Genomic DNA, 15,882 nt, shown 5'->3' on the forward strand with positions numbered 1-15,882 from the left:
GATAAGAGCTGGCTGGGGCTGTGGATGACATCACATGCTTGCTTTTGTGGAGGCAGATAGAGGGACATCCCTACAGTGTAATGGGTATTAAAAACTACTGATGCAATTGATGACCATAATACTGTGTCATTTATATTATGAATGATATATAATATACGATGTAAAGTAAACCTTAATATCCTGGGTGTTGAGCTTTAGAGTCTGTAAATCATGAACTTAATTAATTTAATAAATTCACTGAATTAATTACCTTTATTGCATTATGCTGTAACCTGTTACTCAATGTGCCTACATATGTATTGTTGTTTTTTGTGATTTATTTTAGTATCTGTGGCTGTTATGGTCATGAGTACTGTTGCAAATGGGGAATATGCATTGACAAAAGTTGATTTACATGGGAGGAAAAAATACGTAATAATCCTATGAGGTCAACAAGCTCACAGAAAGAGTCTCAGACCTAAAAGATTGCAGACTGATTGCAGATATGCATATACTATTAAAAAAAAATATCATTTGTGCTACATAACTGCTGATAATCTGGAAGCACAAAACTGACCAATCAGCAAAAGGGTTTATATTATTTAGCAACGGCTCCCTCTGCAGGTCAAACGCACTATGGAAACCTCCCGGTTACCGTGGCCACGGCGTTGTGTGTACCTGGTTCTGCAAAGTAACGTTAACGACATTTCGGTGAGTTGCAGCTGGTCTTTAGGAATTTATCCACAAAGAAAGGTACTTTTTCAAATGTGTGCACCTCCCGAGGTAAGTTGATTAGTTCAGATGAAAGAGTTGCATTTGTTTTCTCAATACGCTGCATTAACAGGGAAGTTAAAAAAGCGACCATGTAATTAACCTAATTAACGTTAAGCTAGGGGTAGATTTACATATGTGCCTCCTTTGGCACATACTTTATTATAGCCGCAGTTGTCTGTAGCAGATCTTCACTGCTGTGTTTTTATTCTTTATTCCTGTGTGTATCTGTGGTTTGTATGTTTCGTAGAAGCTAATAGATGCCTAAATTTCCCTCAGGATCAATAAAGTATCTAGCTATCTATAGATTTGTCTCTATCAATGCTTGATAAATATCTTTATTCTGCAGCAGCAGGATGTTCAGGAAAACTACTTGCAGGAACACAGTCAGTGATGCAGTGAGTTTCCACCAAGACCAAGCCCTCAACACAACTATATTTCTTCTGAAATCCTTCGGCCCAACAAGATTTCTACTCAGAGAGGAGGGAGAGGTCAGGAACTTCACGGTAAATTATTCTGTGAATCAGGATGCATATTTTGAAAACTCCACAAACCAGGTTTTGTATCCTTACTCCACTTTTGTTCGTGTTGTTTAGGTGTGCTTGGGTGACCCACATTTGTGCACTTGCCCTGTATTCACCAAGGAGCAGGAGCCATGCAAACACATCTGCTGGTATCAATAACACACACACACACACGCACGCACACACACGCACGCACGCACGCACGTACGCACGCACACACACACACACACACACACCCAAAGGTTTTGGCTAATAATATTTCTCATGTTCACAATTTTTATTTTGTCATGTGCAGCATTGTGAGGTGAATGCTGCCATTTATTTTGTATTCATATCACTAGGTTGCATGTTTAACAGTTCAAGAAGAAAACGTATCCCTGAAATGTGTTGCAGTGTGAAAGAACATTTGCCAGAGAAAACCATGGATTTTGTTTCTTCAACTTTTCAATTTTTGCAGTACCTAATAACTGGAATTGGTACTTTTCAGAACTTTTTGACCACTGATCAAATTGCACATGTAGTGCAAAGAACTGTTAGTTAGTGTTGTTTACTTTTTTTTATCAGATATTTTGCTTTATTTCAATTTAATTTAGTTGTCTTTTTAATTTTATTTTATGTAGGCAAAATTCTGGCCTGGCTATTTTGTTAATACAACTTTAAATATTGATTAGTTTGACTTACTTTGTTTTTAGTTTTATTATTTTGTAAATCACAAATATATTAAACCATTTGAATGATATTCAGACCTCCTGATAACTGAATGTATGTGTATATATCAGTCCTTTTCATTTTCCATCATATGAACTTGTAAATATTTATCACGACAGGGTTTTACTGCGGAAATTCAGACTACCCAGAGATCATGAATGTAAGTTGTTTAGATAAATTGGACTTTTTTTTACACTGATTGCATATTGTACCTTTCAATTTGCTGTTTGTAGAAAATTTGAATGAATTGACCCACCCTTGTACATGTGCTCTTGTTAAAATACCTGCTCTAGATTCGTTTCAGCTTGGACTTGTGGAGAGACAGATCTTGGAGGTGCTCCATGGTTTACACCAAACCAAAGACTACCGGACAGAAAATGATCCATCTGCTGCTTCTGGGACTCCGAGCCAACCAGTCACTGGCCAGGAGGCTGGAAATGTCTGCCGGAAAGTGATCCAAGCCCAGGATGTGTGTCCTATCTGTCAAGAAGTGCTGCTGGAGAAAAAACAGCCTGTGTCTTACTGCAGGTATGTAGGCAGCTGTCTGGGGTCACGGTTTCACACTGTTATTGTTTCATTACAGTCATGTTTTAGGATGATGTAAGATGTTCTACTCAACTTTTGTTGCACTACTGGCCAGAACATGACCCCATAAATTATTATCAGTCCCAATACAGCACATCCAACTGTTGACATACAGAATGTTGAGCGGAAACCACCAGCACAGATTTTCGGATGTTGTAAAATTCGGTTTAAATATCCTGATATTCACAGAAGAGGACGTTTGGAAATTAAGTGGAAAATGTTTGTTTTCAGCATTGTGCAGACAGATTATCTGCACCCTCATGTGCCGTCCTTGTCTCTCCCAGGTTCAGTTGTGGCAACAATGTCCACATCTCTTGCATGAAGGTGTGGGCGGATCATCAGAGACTGTCAGACAGGAAAGAAACAGTGAAGTGCCCTCTGTGCAGGGAGGACTTCAGCTCTCTGAAGTTACTCGAAGAGCAGGTGAAAAATGCAGCAAAGCTCTTCACTGCCTCTGAGAGAGAGAAGCCAGACATGCACCTGGGAGTTCTTTGTGACAGCTGCCGGCTCTGCCCTGTCACTGGCAAATGTTTCAAGTAAGCAAGTGGCAGTCCAACATTCAACATTATCAGTTTCAATCACAGTATGATGATTGGCATGTTGTAGTTTATTTTGAATAATGGTCATACTGTGCTCCCATGTCTTCTTTAATCTCTTGTCATGCTTTCAGATGCACAGTCTGCAGATACTTCTATCTATGTGAGGACTGCTCAAAGAAGGGCTGTCACCCACAGCATCCATTTGCTTCACGAACAGTAAGCCTTGATTCAGCTTTGAAATTACTTGTACTGCATCTCCCACCTCAGGAGTCTTGAAAATACAGTGATTTAGATAACTCTAAACTTTACAGTGGTCTTAATGCCACACATTGCAATCATTTTACTGTAAAAAACTAATATCTCTATTGGTGGTGAGCAGTTTTAATGAACAAGCATTTCTGATTTCTGCTACGATAAGTGACTAAATAAGTGAGTAAAAAGTAAACCTCAAACAGAAAAGGAGAGAAAAGTGGCACCGTGTGTCCGACGACCTGAAGGATGAACCAAGGGGAGCAACCCCTCAGTCAGTAAACGGCAGGTAAGTTATTAAATACATCCAGAAAATGAATTTTAATTTCGGCTGTGGAAATTGGACCCATTCACTCAGAACACAGATGGTTTTCTTAAGGTGATATAAAGTTATAAGCTATTTATTTTCCACACTTCTGATTGCTGAGTCACAAAATACCTGTGACCACAATGTCAGTGACTTTACAGTTTATATTAATACAAATTATTGGTTCGAAGAAACCCTGTTGCTATTTTCTGATTGCTATAAACATTTTTGCTCAATATTTCCCATCTTGCTCCCCAGCATCATCCCTGTAGCTGCAGACCCTCTACCAGAACATGTGTTGGACTGTCTTCCTACGGTCAGAGTGAGACCGGGGTCTCGGCTCTTGGATGTGGGACAACAGTGTCGGATCTGTCTGCTGGATTTTAGTCTCGGCCAACATGTCCGAACTCTGCCCTGCCATCACAAGGTAAAACATTTCATTGTGTGCTCGCATTATTTAGCTATCAGTATTCAAACGACATGAATTCTAAGCTAACGGAAACACAACAATGCTTAGTTTTGGTGGATTATACACAAAGAAAAATATTATATTACATTTCTGGTAATACGTCCCCCAAATTGTTACACACTGGCCCTGCTAAGACTATGAAATATAAAAAATATGAAATCATAATGATATACACAAACATAATGCAAAATAACTACCAAGCTGCCTCCTCCTCCTCCCCCGTAAATGTTCACACACTTCAGTTCCATGCCAACTGTGTGGACGGGATCCTGCGGAAGTCGAACTCCTGCCCCTTGGATGGATATGTCATTTATAACCCCTCGATTTGGAGGACCAGTGAAAGAAAGACCTACCCTAAGTTGTTCTGTGCCACACCACCAGATAATAACTTAAAAGACCTGTTTATTCCAGGAGTGGCACTGCGGGACAGGAACACTATTGTCTCTCCCTCACACAGTTCTCTTAATTTAGAAGTGCTAACAGGCTCTTCAGTAACTTTAAACACCCCACACCAGTTATTAACTGATAGGTTTCAGGGCTTGTGCATAGCTACAGACACTGTGAAGAGCTGTTATGGTCGTGTGAATGATTTGGCAAGAGGTGATCTATTATAAAGATCATCTGAGTAAGTGTAACAACAATCAGAGAGCAACCACAGCTGAACCTTTCTGTAGGTTTGTGTAGAACCGAGTCAGACCACGCAGCTAGACTGCAACCCAAAAGGACATACGGCACAGCAGCCATTAAAGATACGAACAACCGACTCGTTTCAGAGCTCAGAATGTCGGGAGTCTTGATAAACACGCAGCAACAAAGGAAGACAGACTTAGACTAAACCAATCAATAAATATACATGTGTAACTCTTTAATCAGAAAGATGTCAATCTGAAATGTTGTTTTTGTGTGACTCTGCTAAAATGTATTTTATACATAATTAAATATGTTGAAAAAGAATAAAAAAAGCTTCTGAACAATAATGGGTATCAAGTAAGTTTATTAATTTTGTGCACAAAAAGGCAAGACTAATAACACTACCATCATCACAGAGGTGAACACAAGGGTGCCCATTTAGGAAGAAACAAAAGTCCATGAGTTTCAATGGCGAGACACGAGAGGAGCACACTATAGAACACATTCAAATCAATACAAATACATTCAGCGAGATCTATTTTAAACAGGAGTGGCAGTAGGTTTGATTTGCTTGTCAAGAATTATCAGCACAAAGTGTTCACAAACTACTCCTCGTGTTGCTGTGTAAGCTGTGGTATGCTGTGTGTTCAAGCTGATGACTAGCGGGAGTAAGCGTACGGAATGATTAAGTGCTCAACTTGTTGCTACATGTAGAATTACAAAGCTCAGGCTTGTTGTTCACTCTTTAGGCTAACCTTTAGAAAAACGTAATCATTCAACCATTCACTGCTGCACTCTGATGCACCTTTCAGAATTCTGCTTTTAGATGAAAGAAAAACAGCACAAAATAAGTAAAATCACAGCCACAGAATACATAAAATGTTGCTTTACTATATACATACAAAAGAACACATGAATGTAGCTACATAATTGAGCCTTATAAATACAAAGTGAACTCATCAGGGAACACATTTACAATATGATGGAAGACTAAATATGGCAAAACTGTTGCTGCAAAGTTCCATTTTAATTCATGGGTAATATTGCCAGTAAAACTGCTTTGTGGTGTTCGTGGTGAATGTTTTGCCAAACTTTATTAAGTATGGTCAATGATGTCAGTATTTACACTCTGAAAATGTAATAGGTGTCTGCGAATGCTGTGTGCCAGTGTAACAAATGGGCACATGTTAAAGTGTAGTGTGCTTTATTTGACTCAAGACAAAAGCTGCCGTGTCAATTAGTAGAGGACCTGTGTCTTTGTTGTTTACCAACGTTAAATGCATCCGTACACATAATTGTTGAAAATTGGTTGAAATGTTGACCTGATGATGGTGGTAAATGAAAGTTTGGGGTTCACCAAAGTTATTCCAATTCATTCTGAGGGAGGCATGAATTCATCTGAGAGTTGTTGAAACATTTGACACAAAACTACACGTCCAACTCACGGTGGGAGACGGATCAAAGTCAGTATAGGATTCACCCTCTGGGAATGTCTGTACAAAATTAGATTTAAAAAAAATTCCAATTGAAAAATCTATTTAAAATCATCTTTCTTTCTTCGGTCATATTTGTCAATACAAAAAAGCAAACATCCCACGGTCAGGAAGTAAATATGTTCATGTCAAAGTATAGTTTGAGAATACAGGTTGTGAAAGAAAAAAATCCAAGGCACCGAATTCATGTTATATAATCACAAGGGATGATACTGTATGCTATTTTAAACATAAAGGAAAAATGATGCATAACTTGGGGGGCTAAGCTGAGGGTTTTTGGCCTCCTTAAGATAACATTGCAAAGACAGGCAATCTAGGCCTTAACTGGGAGTGTTTCATTGTGATAATAATCATAGTGTGGAAGTTCTGGGGTGTTATTGTTGTCATAGTTCTTTACAGTAGTTACAGTTGGCAGCACAACACAACGTCTCCTTCCGAGACTAGACGATGAAATAAACCATTCAGTCCCCGAATAATCGAACAGCTATGAAGACGGAAAGTTAGCTCGTCGTTAAAAAGCAAAATACTTTCATACACGCAAGGAAACAATCATTTTCATGCATTCTAAAATAATTATAGGCTTAAACCTTGAATATCAGGGGTGAAAACTTTGAAATGGCAGGTTAGCTTTTCAATGTACAACAGTGTTTTACTCCAAAATCCATCGGAGTCGGTGAAAGGCGGAAAGTCAACAAGTCCAATATAATGTCATACATTTTGACATAATTGAGTATTTTCATGAACCCCAGAGTATCTTTTTAACTAAAATGAGGCAGAATGGTCAAAACAAGATGTCAGTTTTGCAAACGGGGAACGCTTCTACATCTAATTGAATTTACAGCAGGCATTAGTGGTGAGGATAAGTGCACTACACATAGACCTGTATCTGTGTCCATCCTGCAAACTCACCAGATTTTACTAAATATAGACAAATACCGTGCCTCATGTGATCATATTCAATGATTACAGGCAGTAAGAAGGCACCCTCTATAATGCCAGTACTGGGGACTATGGGATATCGTCTTCTCACGGAGATTTTGCTGTAATGAATCTCGCTGGTGATCTTCAGATTCGTGATGATGGTGCACAATCTTGTCTAACAGCAGCTACATGATGCTTCAACATGACACAGATGCTGCGTTATTTCTTGAGCTATATGAATTCTTTGGCAAAGTTGTACAATCACATGACTCGACAACAACAATGCCTGCGTGAGCACAAGTGGTATAAACGTATTTGGACGACTCGGCACTGATGACACCATGTGATGAAAATAGCTCAATGTGGATTAAATGGTTAATGGGTCATTCAAATTAAGCACTGATGAAAAATGCTTGTCTTTATGTTTGCAACGCACCATGCTTTAACTTCTCTTGGTCAGAGGTCTCCCCTCACGGATGTGCTTGGCACTCCTCTTTTCTGTCTTTCCCTTCTCCCTCACCTTCCTCAGGCGCCGTGGAGGCGGCGTTCCCCTCGACTCGCTGTCCTCCTGAGCGCTGGATGTATCCATCCCGTCTCGCTCTTCAGGAATGTTGGGAATGGCCCCACTGCTCCCGTCTAAAATGTTTCTCAGGGAAGGGTCCTCTGGCGTACAGGTGGCCGTTGTGCCACTCTCACTACTGCTCAGGTCCTGGTCTTCACCATAACGTCCCCCTCTGCTGTGGTGTGGCAGGGAGGAGGCCCTGATCGATCGCCTGTCGCGCTCCATCTCGCGAATATTCTGCTGGGGCTCGTTCATGTCCACCCCTGAGTCCAGGCTGGTGTCGTTGCTGCTCAGTGGACGGTGGCGGCTATGGAGCTCAATAATGGAGTGGCGAACTGAGGCGGCCGGCTTCCCGTCTAAGGAGACGAACCAGGCCCTGGGGTGACACTTGCCCCGGGTGAGCTCCAGCAAGGTGCGCTCTGAAATCCCCTGCAGCTCACTGGGTACACCATGCCCACTGCTGAAGGCCCGCATACCAGCTGCCTCGTTAAGAGTCCCGGGCACTGAGACGGAGGATTCCAGGAGGTTACTGTAGCGCCCCCACACAACGGTGTTGGGGCCTTGGTCTTGAGGAGGAGTCTCCAGAGGCTGGGGCTCATCTTGGCTGCTCTGCTGTGGGCTGCTTCCACCTTGGGAGTGGTGGTGGGGGACTTTGGATAGTGTCTGGGTGTAGCCTTCTTTATTTGCAGGCTGTGAGTGAGGATCATACTCAACTCCATTGCGGGGGAAAGTAGCAGACTTACAGCCCGACAGCTCCTGAGCACTGAAAAGCTCTGGCGCCTGAATAATAGCCACTGGCTGGTTGTAAATATGAACCATCTTATCTTGAAAGAAGCTGTCAGAGTTCATGTTGGCCCGGTTCTGCTCTGACCTCTCCCGAAGCCGAGCGACCTCTTCACTGTTGATGTAGTGAGACGGCGGCTGGGAGCCTTTGAGCCGATCCAGAGCAATGTTCTCATAAAGAGGAGCCGCCGGGCGACTCCCTGGATCCTCCACATAGATGTTGTAGTTGGCTTTGTGCCTCGGCGTAGACGAGGGTTCACACTGGACACTGCAGGAAGCGAGGCTGTTGTCGCCAGAACGGAACAACAAACCCTCTTCCATGTGGGTGGAGGTGGTTTGGTCTTTTTTCACCACGCTGAGTTTGGAAAAACGTGCTCTCCTCCTCCTGGGCTCTCGATAAGCACCTCTCCTAAATGGAAGAAACTGAATTTAATCAGCATTGGACATTTCATAGGGTTGTTTTCCATTTATTTAAAGCCTGTATTTTTTTTACCTACAAGACACTTATATCTGTAAAGACTCTTTTCAAAATGGTTGTCAAATGCACTGTTAGCATTTATTTGGTATAGTATCATAGTGGAATGTCCTTTGACCGTGTTTTAAGAGCCTGAAAACTTGGCCTCAAATGTAAAGGATTTCTCTATAACTTCTATAACGCATGCTTTTAAATGAAAAAACATTTGATGTCTCAATAAGGCCAACTGTAAATGAGGGTTTTTATTTACAGTACATAGAAAAACACTTTCTGAAAATAATTCACAGTCATTCATAAATGATTAATTAAGTCTTACTAAATATAATCTAAGAAATGTAAAATGTGTTGTATCTGCTGTAAATTGAACCTGACGATGACATTTCTGAGCAGCTTTCTTACCGGCAGTGACACAGCAACAAGGAAAGAAATCCAATCACTACAGCCAGCGTTGCTCCCAGTATTCCCATCAGCAGGTAGGTATGATGTAATATGAAATCAATGGAGCCTCCATGTCCCAGGTAATCTAAATGGTCAAATTTAAAGATAGACATGACAAATGTACCAATACACATTTTGTATATACATGAGTTGATGATGGTAGATGAGTTATGTACCGTTTGATGAGGGAAAGGGGGCAGCGATCCAGTAGCCCAGATGAGAAGCTGTGTAGGTCCAAACCAGCTCATCACCAACAGTTTTCACTATCCCCAGACCCTGATTCTCCCAGGCTCCTGTTGTTATTGTACATTGCAGTATATCCGTGAATAGATCACATCAGCTTACAATACTGACAGATACTTTGTTGTTTCTTCCAAATGCCAGATCTCTCTATTAACCTTACTCTGCATGTGTAAATACTGTAATGCGGTGGCTTCTCTGTCATCTTTGATTCTTACTGTACCTGTCTTCAGGTTAAAGGCCCAGGCTGGCACAGTATCGGAGGCCCTGAGGTGCGTGCTGTGTCCCAGGGGTAGGCTGATTTGAATGGGCCCTCGAACCTGGAGCTCCTCCCCACCAGAGTACAGCAGGACACTGACGGCTGCCACCGCCTTCAGCTCGATGCTCCTGAACACTGCAGACACAAGGAGGAGAAATCCAGTGAGAGGAGTCAATGTCACACATTTAAATGACGATATACATTTGTATGCTTACATTTTTGTAGTTTAAACATAAAGTAAAGAATAATCGTAAATAAATGAAAATCTTTAAGTGTTTAAAATACTGTTTGTAAATGAGTGTATCTTGAGAAAGGAATGGTGGCTGATTTAAAGCTTACATGACAGTTTGCTGATGATGCCCGGAGTGCAGTTGGCACAGTCTTTCGCTAGGTGGTGCTGTGGTACAGTCAGGTACGCCGTCACTGAGGACACGTTGCTCTTATCAGACATTGTGAGAAGGTTCTTGGGGAACTTAACCTTGGGTTGGAACGAGCGATCTGTAAAAACAAGATGGCACTTACACTTATGACTAATGATTACACTTATGTATATGTATTTTTATTGCAAATACAGTAGATATTTGTGTTTTTTTGGTATCTGCTTGATTCTCTACTTTAATCTGTGCAACTTGAAAACTACCCCGATGAACTGATTAAAGCTGTCGCGTTTAGCTTCAATAATTCAGGATTTGTTTGTCTATTTTTCAAGGATGTGTTCTTCTACAAATTAAAGTTCTGCTTTGCTCATTGAGATGAAGGAGAATTGTTTGTGACCTGTAAGAAGTGTGTAAACCTACCAGGTAACTTCCCGGTGAGGAGTACTGAGTCTTCAAACAGCCAGATGTTCCCCTGACTGTGAGGGAGCAGCAGCAACGTCACAGCAGAGAAAACTGCAGGATGACAAACAAAACACAAACACTTTTAGCATCTTCTTTCCAAGACATACTATAGTATGACTTTTTATAACAGGTTTGTGACAGATTACTATGATTTCTTTATGACATACTATACAATTAATATTAACATATTCATGACATCCGATATGACTGTATGACATACTATAAAAAAGTCACCATTATAGAACTAATGAAGAACAAAAGTGGTACTTTATCGATAATAATCATTTGAGAAATGAGAGATACAATGAAAACTGACCACTTTTTAGTTTTAAATATACACGTTCCCTTTCTAAGTGATTTAATATGTAACCAGGGATCATAACTGAGGAGAGATGTCAAGCTTCTCTCATTCTCCTTTGTTTTTTAAACACAGCAGCTGTTGTTGGTGACTTGCAGGCCTGTCATACCACCAGCAGGTGGCAATACTTCCTCAATCCTCTTTTTAGGGTTCGGTTGTCTGGCTCGGCAGCAGAAAAGGGAGGCGCCTCTGATCACGCAGAGCAAAGCAGGTCTCGACAGATGACGCTCTTTCATCATCCGTCTGATTTTTTATCCCTCATGACACCTGCTCCATCTTTGTTTCTATTCTGCCTGATACAGGCCAGTAAGAGGAAGTGTGAACACAAACATTAGAGTCAGACTCAGGCCCCCTTTTTTCTTCACACAAACATGAGATCGGTGTGGCTAAAGAGCCCCCCCCCCCCCCCCTCTGCCTTTGATTGGGTGCAGGACAAAGACAGTTTGCTGAGGCAGGGATATGTTTCCCCCACGCTTGAGTCAGACACCTCGACTCTTCATGCTGCTGTAGAGACGGTCAATACAATGACGGCGTTCGGTTACACTTGACTGTACACTGGGAACATGAATTGCTTCATCAGGAACTAACCTCAGTGACAAGTTGTGTGTTGTCGCAGACACTTCATTAATCTGTAATGACCATGAATAATGCAGTAGTGTGAATATTGTGCTCACAAATGGTTGCACAGCCTATTATAAAGCACAAGCATTTCCCTCAGTTTTAGCATTTTAACCTTTTTTAATAGACTCACACCATAACATTTACATGGCTAAAATAGTATATGTGTAAAAGAAATTGAGCAAAGCAGAGGCTTTTAAATTTAGTGAGAGTATCTGCTGAATGCCATTTCTTCCCCCTTTATACGGCGATCGATCCGTGTTGGCTAATCCTCTTTACTTGCGTCCCTTCGAGGAGAGGTCAGGGTCAGCTGTGACCCTGGAGCTGGTCAGGATGCAGAGTTCAGCATTTCAGCAGAGTGTATGTTAACAGCCACAGTCTGCGCTCTTATGTCAGAGAAGCCAGGGTTTTGACTCGTAGATAAGGGAGACAATGTGGGCCGTGTGAGAGAATGTTTTCCTCAGAAACTACTAAGAGCTGCGAGACAGTTTGTGTAAACAATTATTGTGTGAACATAAAGACACAATGAGTTGTCAGTCAGCCAAACCAAAGGTTTAAAAAGTAGTTGTGGGCGTTACTCACTCGGTCTCTTGGTGGTGCTCCAGGGCAGGGGGCTGGGGACGTAGCCCTCCATGTCGCCCAGCAGAGTCAGACTGAGTCCAGGACTGAACACTACCCAGAGCAGAACCTCGCCTCTCTCCCCCGTCCGGGCAGAGCTCCTCAGGGTGTGGTTTACGTAAACGTATACTGAAGCACCCGGGAGCAGCTGACGGGTCACCAGGTCCCTCACAAGGACCTTCAGGGCAAACTGGGGCTCTGGAGAGAAAATGTGTTTTGATTTACACACCCATGATGTCCTTTTTGTGGCTTTTGCTTGACCAACTTTCCGTGAAATCGAACTAACTATATTTATAGATTGGTTTTGGTAAGCTATCAGTATGGCGGCTAGAGTAAGAAAGTATTTGTTTGTGGTAATACATGTGTCTCTGCATGTGTTCTATCTGTATGCAGACCAGCCTCAACCACTTCCTCTCAGCAGTACTCGGTAACCTTTCTCTCACCATGAAAAAGTGATGAGGCAGGCACAGCTGAGTCTGTGGGAGAATGAAAAATACATCATAACCAAGTGGCACGTGAGACATGTCTTCTCTTCCAACACATACATGTAGCTTTCATAGCTCATATTTCTAATTTTCAGTATCAATGTTTTGTTGCGGGAACATTTTCGTCTTTTTTAATGTTGAGAAAAATGCATTTTGCTCTCTAGTGTAGTTTAATGTAGTGCGGATAAAAACTAGTAAATTACTCTTAATGGAGACCTTCTAATCCTCACTGGTGATTTATTTTTGTTTTAATGAACAGTAATCTTTAGCAGTGTAGTTGCTGGATGTATTGAGCTTAATGACTCATATACAGGAAGTAGTGCTCTGTAAATCGGACACTAATGTGGCCGCTGGAGGAGAAAGCATTCGAGTGTAATTTGTTTTAGTTTTTTATACAGTGTGTAAACCCTCCATCCATGCCCAGACCAGCTGTAAACAGAGGCCGTCAATGAGTACAGGTACTGTATCAGCAGAGCAGCGCAGGATTACCGTGTTCTCCATTAATGCATCACCTGCTCAGTCCAAAAAGATAAAACCCCTAATCCCCCAAACCTCCACATTATACATCTTAATCCTATTAGCCTGTTGGCCAGACGGCCTCTGAATTACATCCAATAGCTTATCAATAGAAATAGCTGATCATTCTTCAGACTAATGGTGTCACTTAGTGTTTGAAGACAGCCGTTCCTTTAACAACGTATAATAGGAGCCACAACTTTTTCTCCAGTTAAGCATATGGCAAAACAATCTAACACATGTTTCTGCTTAAAATAGTTAATGTTTGAGCAACTTTTCCTTCATATCTGCAAGTATATCCATTATTCTGCCACTGAAAAGATTAAATGAAATGTTGCATTTTGTGGCATCGTTGCACAATTTAAATTGTGTTTGTAGCCAGACTTACAGCTTTCGCCTCCCACAAATCAATGAAAACTGCAGCAGAGCTAATTTTAATGTCCAGTATAATCTAAAGAAATCACAAAACGATTAAACCGGCTCTCCTCTTCAGTACAAAAACAAACGTATGAGATGCACTGCTACCTGATTCAGTTATGAGTCACACTGTTTCCTCTGTTGCAGTTCATTTCCATTTTCTCTAACAATGACTGGCTGATGGAGAGCTCGTTTTTGTTTTTATTTACCTTCTGTAACAGCGGAGGGGCTGAGAAATCGCTCCGGGGCGGTCGGTTCCGTGGCAGACGGGTCTCCGACCGCGACTGCGAGGCCATTGTCCCCGGGCGAAGAGGAGGGCAGGCCGCCGCCCTCCTCCGCTGCTCTCACCGCCCCATCGAGGCACGAAATCAAAAGCAACGACGGCAGAAAGAGCAGCAGCGGCAGCGGCAGCAGGGAGCGTTCAGCGACGGGCATGGCGAGAGGGGGAGCAGGCCCAAAGACATAACGAACCGCGAGAAACGAGCTCGAGACGAGAAGAACGAGGTCCGGTAGTGTTTGTCCTTATCATGAAGGCCTCATCCCTCTCATGGTTTCTTGTAATGTTGGTGCGGACGGATGGGGGGAAAGCCCCGTGGAGAAAGGATGCGCTGGTGCTGAGGCTGGGCGTGTGTGGCCGAAGATCGTTTATCACGGAGGATGTGTCACGCGGTGGACAATATACTGTGCTGGTTCATCACCATGACTTTATCCTGAAATGTTAATTATCTAATTACGTTCCTTCCATACAAATCTTGCATCTGTGCTGAAACAAGTTTTTTAATTAGTTAAAAAAACAGCCTCGGCAATGACAGAAGATTTTGATGACCAGTGATAATGTGGCAATTGGCTGCTTTTTAATAAATCACAAAAACTGAATATCTCTATTCAACATTTTACATGTAATCAAGAATTTGATAGGCTGTGATGACATTGCTGTAACAAGAAAAAGCTACAGAGTGAGAGGTCTTTCTGTTTTGATCATCTTTGGTAAGACTGGAGATGCTGTTACATCATTGGGGTCTGCGTGGCCCTCTGTCGGTAACCTGAGATCCCTGGTTGCCTATTTTTATCTCAACTGCTTTGACAAAACGTGGTAATCCACAATGCAAGATGTTCTCATGAGTTTCCAATCTAAAAAGTAGACTATTGTCAGCAGCTTCTATCAAAACAACTAATGTAAAAAGACAATAAGACATAAAGTCAACAGAAATTGAATGAGCAACTTGTATCGAGCATTGGTTCATTTTCATTTGGGGCATCAGTCTTTTCAAACCGGCTCTCCACACAAAACTCTCATCACCACTGCAAGTGAAACTTGTTTTGAAATGATCACAAGCGGGTTTTAATTTTCATTCTACTCTTACACAGCTCCTGCCAGTGACGAACTGAAGCATGTAAAGTCTTGATAATGATCATATCAGTGCACTCTAAACAAGTTCACCGTAAAATACCGGTAATGTACTGGATTACGGTATGTGGTAGTAGGATAACTGGGTTTTACAGTGATTTTACAGTGCCACCTGTGGTTTAGCGGTATGTACCTATCCCTGGGGTGTGGCACTGTTGTTCAGCTTGTTGGAAAAATACAGAACGATGTTTGCATAATGCTTGTAGTTTTCCATGATGCTTGGTAACTGAAAAACAGACAGTGAAACTGCTTCATTATAGCAGTGACCTTGCAATCCACAGAATGTCTTCGAAGACAGAAAACACACCTGCACTCAGTCTCACCATCGAAATTTGTTTCAAAGGAAGATAAGGAAGTACTGGTTCAAACCTTCACATTACCCTGTTATGATGCTTGTTTATCACTGTGTATAAAAGACAGAGACTAAGAGACATATCTCTCAGCAAGCAACGAGACGCATAACTGTATGTGCTGTAACTCTGCTCCTTCTTGCATGAATAAATCTCCTGATTATTGATTTCACACTTGGTGTCGAGTATAATTTTTTCTAACAAGCGGTATGTACCTATCCCTGGAGTGTGCCACTGTTGTTCAGCGGTATGTACCTATCCCTGGAGTGTGCCACTGTTGTTCAGCGGTATGTACCTATCCCTGGAGTGTGCCACTGTTGTTCAGCGGTATGTGCCTATCC

General features: G+C 41.9%; 2 protein-coding genes across 2 annotated transcripts; one reads left to right on the forward strand and one right to left on the reverse strand.

Annotated features, from left to right (window-relative positions):
- The first annotated feature begins 720 nt into the window (after positions 1 to 720).
- Positions 721 to 5,276, forward strand: zswim2 (zinc finger, SWIM-type containing 2). The gene is made up of 10 exons (XM_031852253.1): positions 721 to 762; positions 1,100 to 1,256; positions 1,347 to 1,423; positions 2,102 to 2,142; positions 2,276 to 2,510; positions 2,852 to 3,103; positions 3,238 to 3,322; positions 3,562 to 3,644; positions 3,921 to 4,089; positions 4,374 to 5,276. Exons 2-10 carry the CDS (start codon positions 1,107 to 1,109, stop codon positions 4,743 to 4,745), a joined length of 1,464 nt encoding a protein of 487 aa, XP_031708113.1. The 5' UTR covers positions 721 to 762; positions 1,100 to 1,106; the 3' UTR covers positions 4,746 to 5,276.
- fam171b (family with sequence similarity 171 member B) lies at positions 5,106 to 14,422 on the reverse strand. Its single transcript, XM_031852252.1, has 8 exons — positions 13,993 to 14,422; positions 12,330 to 12,563; positions 10,730 to 10,822; positions 10,272 to 10,430; positions 9,897 to 10,067; positions 9,610 to 9,726; positions 9,395 to 9,518; positions 5,106 to 8,929 (listed from the first exon to the last, which is right to left on the reverse strand). The coding sequence occupies exons 1-8, from the start codon at positions 14,216 to 14,218 to the stop codon at positions 7,618 to 7,620; spliced, it is 2,436 nt and encodes an 811-aa protein (XP_031708112.1). The 5' UTR covers positions 14,219 to 14,422; the 3' UTR covers positions 5,106 to 7,617.
- Positions 14,423 to 15,882: the final 1,460 nt, after the last annotated feature.

The sequence above is a fragment of the Anarrhichthys ocellatus genome, unplaced genomic scaffold (assembly GCF_004355925.1).
Source record: "Anarrhichthys ocellatus isolate YVR2014 unplaced genomic scaffold, GSC_Weel_1.0 scaffold12, whole genome shotgun sequence".
Taxonomy (NCBI): domain Eukaryota; kingdom Metazoa; phylum Chordata; class Actinopteri; order Perciformes; family Anarhichadidae; genus Anarrhichthys; species Anarrhichthys ocellatus.